Raw genomic sequence first — 8,911 nt, 5'->3', positions numbered from 1 at the left:
TATAATCTCCTTTTAATTCAATACACTTAATCCAGTGATGCTACAATTTTTTCAAGCCGTCCAAAAAGTACGATGGCTGAAACTTTGCAAAATAGACGTTCGTGACGATGATGACCTTCTCATTCGACGCGAATTTCTTTCCTCTGAGCCAAATCTTCAGGTTTGGGAACAAAAAGAAGTCGCATGGGACTAAATCTGGAGAGTATGGTGGATGAGGCAGCAATTCGTATCGTAATTCGATCAATTTTGCGGTGGCAATTGCGGATGAATGAAACGATGCGTTGTCGCGATGGAACAACACTTTTTTCTTGGTCAAATGAGAGCGTTTTTCTTTCAATTTTTTGTCGAAATGTCCCAGCAAGTGGGCGTAGTATTTTCCCGTAATCGTTTTTCCCTTTTCTAAGTAGTTGATGTGGATGATGCCTTTAGAATCCCAAAAAAATGGCCATGACCTTCCCAGTCGGTGAAACTGACTCGGCTTTCTTTGGGGCCGGTTCATCAGATGAAATCCATTGCTTCGATTGTTGTTTTGTTTCGGGTATGTAATAGTGAATACATGTTTCGTCCACGGTCCACATATCGACGAAAAACATCTTTTTAGAGATGATCATATGCACGCGTTTATTCTCCACTGTAAGCAAACGTGGCACCCATCGCGACATCAGCTTTCTCATGCCTAATATGTCATGTAGGATATGAAATACCCGTTCTTCTGAGATGCCTACCATCTCTACTATCTCACGCAACTTCAAACGGCAGTCACTCATAACAATATCGAGCATTTTATTGATTTCTTTGTTGCATTTTTTTGTTGGTAGCAGTTTTCTGGCGTCCACTGTGTGGTTCATCATCAGTGTTGGTACGACCACGTTTAAATTCGTTTACTTAAAAACTGATGGTTGGTAATGAAGGAGTAGATATGCCATGAACCTCTTGCAACTCTGCTTGAATCTGCGTAGCTGTTTTTCCTTTCAAAAAATAGTGTTTTATCACTGCACGAGAAACTCCTTTTTATCTATTGTTGAAAAAATGTTTGACTTGCTTTATTTGACTGCTCGTAACTAAATGATCAATGGACGCAATTGTCGGAAAATTTGATAGCAACCATAAAAGATGATGTACTTTTTAGCCATTATGTTTTTTTTTGCGATACGCGCGTTATCTCTGTGTGACTTAAGAACCTTTTCAAATTGCCCACGTATTTTGATCGTTGATGAGTACGTCGTAACTAGTAATAATGCAATTTAAAGATAATGAAGATTACGCGTGTGAGGGATAGATCGCATTAATTATGCGTTTTCGATAACGGGTGTAACGAAATATTAACAATAATAAAATAAACTATTAAGCTAATTTAACGTATTATCAATAACAATCAAAATCATTTTAGTGAAACTTTAATCCTAAATAACGTTCGAAAAATCTGTTCAGAAAAGTTTATTAAATTTTCCCAGGATGGCAACGTTATATTTATTAGTACAACTAATTCACTTACGCAGGAAAATCTTTACATATTAATTGCTTTTTATTATAAAAAATTAGCTCCGAAGAGATTCTTGGATATGGTAAAAAGCAGATATATGGTATTTTTAAATCACATTGATCATAAAATAATTTATATGTCGCATTTTACTTTAAAAAATATTTTATATTTGTGTTAGAAACGATCCACTTAAATCTTTGTTGAAATTTTAGTATATCTAAGTGTTAATTTAACGCAATATGACTGAGAATGAGTTAATCGAATATTTTGTGTTGAATTAATTCAACATGTCTTACTGTCAAATACAATTTATGAGTAAGTGACTAATATAAAATAATATTTTTTTAAATAAAAATTCTAAGAGAATAATCTTAAGTGAATAAAATGTGCTAATTTGATACATTATAAATGTTAATTCTAATTGAGAAATGTGATTGCTTGCAAATTGCATTATGCTTTGCGTCAATTAAAAAAATTGTAATATTTGTGATATTATTTTTCAACTGTAATATTATTTTTCAACAAATTTTTCAACTATATACAACAATAGTTATATATAGTAATATTGAATAAAAAAGGGTAACAGGAATCAAGCGCGGTAATTGCGCAAATTGATATATAAATTTAACACAAAATTCTTTATTAATTAAATTCTTTATTAATTAGTCTTACATGTTTCGATTCATTTTTGAACGCTCTTCAGAGACACATTTAAAACTGTATTTACAATATATGCATAGTAACTAATTTGTCATAGTGAGCTATTTCCTTATAATTAAAGGAACCTTAATAAGTATATATTATATTAAAAAATTATATTTCACAACGCTAAAAGAATATAATAACTTTACCTTTATGAAAGGATTGACTGGCAATCCAAAACGATTTAGTATTTATAACTTGTTAACAAATGGAAAGAATGACTCGGGAAGATCCTCCATATCCGTTTGTAAATTGAGACCATGTGTCTGTTTCCTGATGAATATCATCTTCGAAATTAGTCTTTTTTGTAGTGAGGTTCTTTATCTAAAATTATAACGTTCTTCCAATCGAGAACTAATGGTCCTCTTGTATAATCGATGATCCGTTACGATAAAGTGTGTGGTTGTATTCCATAGAATATGATTTTTATGTTCAGAGATTCTAGTCTTCAACTGTCTTTTCTTTTGTCTCATGTAGCTGCATCACAGTCTTTACAGAAAATCTTATATACGACATTCGATTTTACATTTTGCGGGAACGGATCTTTTGCGGATCTTATGCACCCTTTGTAATTTTCTAACACTATAAAAGGATATCTTAATATCTTCACTCTTTAATCTATTAAACTTTTGGAAACAGTATAAAAACATGAAGAATAGTATATATAATGCAAGTCATTCGATTTTAGCGTTACTTTTTTTTCAAATTTTTTATTGTGGAGTTAATAATGTTCTTCAACCGATTATTATGATACAATCAAAAATGAATTCTAATAAGTAATCGTTGTTTATATATATAATAAAATTTTGATTATAAAACACAAAAATTGTCAAAATAAAATTTTGGGTTTAAAAGTAAAATTACTCTATCAATTAATTTCAAAACATGTAAGATCATTTATTAATAAAAAATTTTGTGTTAAATTTATATATCAATTTGCGTAATAATTACCGCACCTGATTCTTATTGCCTTTTTTTTACTCAAATTTCTTTTTTGAATTCTTTGTGAATCTATTTATGTTTACAACAATAGTATAAAAAGGTATTTTAGAAAATAAATTTAATTAAATTTAACTGAATGATATCTAATCTAATAATATCTATAAAAAATCTGCTCTCTAATAATATCTAATTGAAAATAAATTTAATTGAATAATTAACGTTTTGTAACATAAATTTTAAAATATATTGACGAAAGTTTCGTATTGTGGCGGAAACAATAAGAAATCGTATTGATGCGTGGATGAATTGTTATAGAATGACTATGATATATATTAATACCACCATTTAGTTGAGAATGTTTCTTTATTTTACCGGTTCTAAATAGAAGGTATGTATTAATATAAATTAGGTTAATTAATTTTTTACTCATTAACATATAAATAATTTTACATTTAAAATAATTATTTAAAAAAATAAATAAAATTTTTCTTACTTTTCCATCCTTTTTTGAAAATAAAGTGGAAGAAAAAGAAATTAATAAAGCTAAAAAAGTTAAATATTAAAGTGAAATATATAGATTTATACCTTTACAGGTTTCTCTTCCATGTGATATTATTTTACCATATATTCATACATTAAATGAAGATTTTAACTGTATCTACGTTTAAATTTTATATACACTGATAATGACCCGATAAGAGTAGAAACGTTTGATTTTTTTTTTGTACTTTACTTATTGTTTACATTAAAGCAACTTATATCTTATAGCTTAGACTCGTAGCTTATTGAATTATTTATTTATTTTTTTAAATATATTTTTTTCTTTCATATTTCCCTTTTTCTGCAAACTGACAGTTTTTGAGTTATGTCATTGTTGTAAATAAGTGATATCTACTCAAATGACATCGACAGGCAACGAATAAACTCTATTTTGACACCTATTGCGAAGACATTTAAAATCCGGCCTGTGTAAATTACTTTTTGTTGCGCGGCGTCATCATTATTACATTCATGTCTTTTGCGTGCATACATCCTTATTACTTGAGGCGCGTCGGAAAGCGCGCATTCTCGGTCTAGACATGATCAGAGCCTAGAATGCGCGCAAGATCGACGTCTCGTACTCGAGACCAATAAACGTTGATTTATCGGCGTGGAAATCGAGCGCCGGGTGATTTGCGACCATAGGCAACAAAAAGCACTTGGAACTTCATGAGTACGATCCCGTGTCCCGTAGGGCCTCGCTAGAACCTCGTCGCGCGCGATACTTGGTGGGGAACCACCGTAAGTGCGCGACTGCAGGTCTACGTGATCCTATATAAGAGGATGCGACTGAGAGCTTACATTCTCACATCCGTTAACTGACTCTCACCGGGATTATCCTAGGTGAGCGAAAAACCGTGATCGAGGGGTCTCGATTCGCTAGCCACGATTAAGCGACGGTTTATCGGCGATCTTATCCAACCGAGGATGATTATGATATTCGTGAGTAAATTCTTTCTCAAATTTGGGTAATTTAACTCTTCAAAAAATGCATAGATAATTTGTTAACCTTTTTCATTCTTTTAACCTTTTTTACTACTGTATACACTAAAAAAATTAATAATAGCTATATAAAAAATTTGGTAATGACTATAAATATTGAGTGAAGTATAATTTCAAGTAAATGTTTGGTTAATATATAATAAAAAACAATTTTATTTTTATATTTTTTTCATATTTCCCTTTTTCTGCAAACAACTTGACAGTATTTGAGTTATGTCATTATTGTAAATAAGTGATATCTACTCAAATGACATCGATAGGCAACGAATAAACTTTATTTTGACACCTACTGCGAAGAGACATTTAAAATTTTTAATTATTTAATATTTTTTTAATATTTAGTAAATATTATAAAACATAATAATATAACCAACCAACACGTTTGGTAATGATAATTACTAAACATTAAAAAAAATAAAATTATTTTTTGTTATATATATATTAACTGAACATTTGATTAAAATTATTTCACTCAGTATTTGATAATTACTCTTTGCCAGACTCTTTTCAATGTCTTACAAAATTCTTTAAAAACTAAAACTGTAATTCGCTAAAACTGTTAAACTGAAAAAATATATACAAAATTATTCTTTATTGTTTGCAGATAGATTTTTGAAAGTTCACAAAATTCATACAAAAATAAAAAAGTTTTTATCGTTTAAAAACACGTATTGATACATTAAAAGGAAAGTTAAATTGCATGCCGAATTTTTGTGCTTGCCAAATAATTAAACGTAATTAATTTCGACCGATTAAGTATAATTTATATTTAGCATCCTCTTGTACTCAAGATATTTTTACTCATATTTTTTTAAATTTGTAATTAATCCTAAGATAATTTGAGGTATCTTGCTCCCGCGAGCGTCTCTAATTGAATTCTGCTATCCATTTTGTAATAGAAGAATAAACTCGTGTTTACATCGCGTTTGACAAAGGACTGAGATGAAATGAAAGTTTTACACACACACACACACACACACGCACGCACGCACGCAAATTCAATTTACTATATATCTGGCACAAACTACAAAAATTTTCCAAGGAAAGGCAGATGTCTGACACATTTGCGTATTGATTTTATAATTATTTAAATATATTTTGAAGCAGAATTCACATTAATATGACAATAACTGCTTCCGTAGTATCATTCCAGTGCGAGTATTAGCTAACTCGCTATTTCCTGGTAAAAACTACTGATTTAACAGAAATCGCGATACACAATTGTGGTTGCTCACTGGCGGTCGATGTCCTGGATTCGAGGAATATGGCTTTGTTTCGCGGAAAAACATCATAATAATTGCAGATCGATTGTTCAGGGGCGATTTTGTCGCGTAATCGAGCCGAATTTTTGTGATTGATGAGTTATACGCTAATCGAAAGAAGATGAGGTCTTTTCCCGTAACTGATACGACTAATGTTATTGCGCGTACCTCCCTAAATGACAATATCTCGTATAGAAAATTATGTCGTATAATGAGTTATATCTTCATGCTTACAGAATAGTTGTCGCAGCTGATGAACCGTTATTTCATTAATAAGCGTAGCTGTTCGGTGACGAGACGTATCTTATTTGCGGAATGGAACTCTTAAGAGTTAAAATGTTTGTAATAAGGCTCAATATATATTAAACAACTAATATAAAGAGATAAGGGCAATGAGCCAATAATTTCGTTAAAATCTTTTAAATTAATCTAATATACCATATATTGCGAAGAATATCACGTAATTATGTTTGGCGTTTCGTCCCGGCTTCCACTGGACTCATCAATAAGGCATTGTAATGGAAGCCTACCTTAGACGCCTGTTTTAGTTATTAAATCGAGATTCTATATATACAGATATACGCGTATCAAAGCACTTGCGAGAATTTTAGCGAATATCTATAGACCTCTGATGGCGGGTCGACGTAGTAATATTCTTCGCAATATTTATTTTAAAGTAATATATGTAAATTCCCCTCCCACCCCCCCAAACTTGCTTAAGAGTTAATTTAACAGCGATTAACAAGTCGCTGTTTAGAAAGAACTCCTTAACAAACAGAATCACTATTTAGAATAAAACCGTAATAAATTGATGTTGCATCCCACGTAGCACAGTAGCGCTTAAAAAGCACTAAAAAAGCGCGTATGCAGGTGCATTACTATAGCAGCTTTTTAGCGCTTTCAAAATCCACTATGAAAAGCGCATTATAAGCGCACATAATCAGCGCAAAATATATACAGTTTTATAGCACATTTACTGCACTTTTCATGTCGTATAACAGTGTCTGCAATATGACTTGAAATTAGCCGAGTTATCCGCATGCAATAAAAGTGCACAATTAACAATATCTCGAAAAGACATTATAAACAATTATTACAGAACAAAAGAAGCAAATTGATAAACAGACGTTTTGATTAGATAAACAGACGTCCTCACTTGGATTATCTTCAATATTTAAACGTATAAATTCAAATAATACAATATACATAGCGAACATTATGAAATAGTGAAGTTACTTGTTGCATCTTTCATAGTTGCATTAGATTGCATAATTTTTTAAGAAGGTTACAAGTATAATCACCAAATACAAATACATATTATCTACATTGTTTAATTTATGCAGGTGAAATTATTTGTTACAACGACAACTATTCTGTACCACAGTATAAGTAAGTACAGTAGTTTCACTCCGTGTCGGTGCCTTTGATCTATAGGCCTGTCCTTTTTACCGAACTGGTACACAGAGTGCAATAAGTTGAAGTGAAACAGATATACGTTTGTTTCATTTCAACTTATTGCACTGTATGTACCAGTTCAGACAGTGCAGACAAAAAGAACAGGCCTTATGTGTCCTACAGTCAGCCATGTTGAAAATTGTGCGAGGCGCTTTGTTTGAATATCAATACTAAATATATGGTAATAAATATATCAAATATACTACTGCTAATACTAAAAATTTATAGTATACATTACGTGCATTATAGATTTTTAGCACTTCAGATGTTTTATAGGTAATGAAAATCGAAATATAATCTTATATATATTAAATCATATATGATTATATCTACGTAAATTTTTTTTTTATTATTTGTAAAATATTACAAAAAATAAATTAATAGAAGGCTCAACAAGTATAAAACAAATTAATTAAAAATAAGAGAAAAGAGCCAAATAGTTTAAAAAAAAAAGATAAATATAATTAATTCAAAAAACGCAGTACATTAAAATCAAACAGAGTAAAATTCGCAAGTAAAATTCGCAGACGTTTCGACACCGATCGGGTCATTTTCAATGTTAAATTTAAAATTAAGTGTGTATAATAGAATTGAACGAGTCACAATTATAAAATTAAATGTGTATAATTATAATAAAAATTAACGAGTCACAAGTATAAAAATAAAATGTGTATAATTGTATATGAATCTTCCTTTCTGTTTTGTTTCGCATAAGTTACATAAATCTTAACGGAGATGTAATAAAAAATGTATAATCTATAAAAATCCAGTATGTTTAAATCCATTATTGAAAATAAATAAAAAACATAAATATAATAAATAGAATAGTCTAAATTACAGCTGTAAAAATTCATTTTCTTATCCTTTTTTCAAAGAGAACAGTCGAATTTTTACCCGATCGGTGTCGAAACGTCTGCGAATTTTACTTGCGAATTTTACTCTGTTTGATTTTAATGTATTGCGTTTTTTGAATTAATTATATTTATCATTTTTTAAAAAACTGTTTGGCTCTTTTCTCTTATTTTTAATTAATTTGTATTACAAAAAATGTCTATATATAAAAAGTCCGCGACCTATACGATAGGTGTCTTTGTTTAACTTACAGAATAAACAAGGACATCTATTGTTTAGGCCGCGGCCTAAATGCACGGTGTAAAAAAACGTAGTCATTGACACAGTATCCACAGGTGACATCGACGCCATGATGAAAATTGTGAGATTCGCGCATGCGTTAAGACCAGGGTTGGTAAGTAACGCGTTATTTGTAACGTCGTTACCGTTACAAGTTACTTTTTTCGGTAACGAATGAGTAACGGCGTTATATTTTCTTCTGAGTAACGTTTTTGGTAACGCAGTTACATTTTTGAGGTAATGGTAACGATTTCACTCGTTACTTTTATCGTCTATACTAAGTTAGCCCCCCACTTTATGAATTCACCTATTTTGAGAATTGTGCTGAATTGTGCTAGGTTTGTGCTACATTGTGCTCGAATATTAATATCAAAATACGGAAAATACGTTAAAA

General features: G+C 30.6%; 1 protein-coding gene across 1 annotated transcript; it reads right to left on the bottom strand.

Annotated features, from left to right (window-relative positions):
* Positions 1-425: 425 nt before the first annotated feature.
* LOC108779170 (uncharacterized) lies at positions 426-848 on the bottom strand. Its single transcript, XM_018546538.1, has one exon. It carries the CDS (start codon positions 846-848, stop codon positions 426-428), a length of 423 nt encoding a protein of 140 aa, XP_018402040.1.
* Positions 849-8,911: the final 8,063 nt, after the last annotated feature.

This window comes from Cyphomyrmex costatus, unplaced genomic scaffold, assembly GCF_001594065.2.
Source record: "Cyphomyrmex costatus isolate MS0001 unplaced genomic scaffold, Ccosl1.0 scaffold559, whole genome shotgun sequence".
Taxonomy (NCBI): Eukaryota; Metazoa; Arthropoda; class Insecta; order Hymenoptera; family Formicidae; genus Cyphomyrmex; species Cyphomyrmex costatus.
This window is presented reverse-complemented; position numbering and strand designations above follow the sequence as displayed.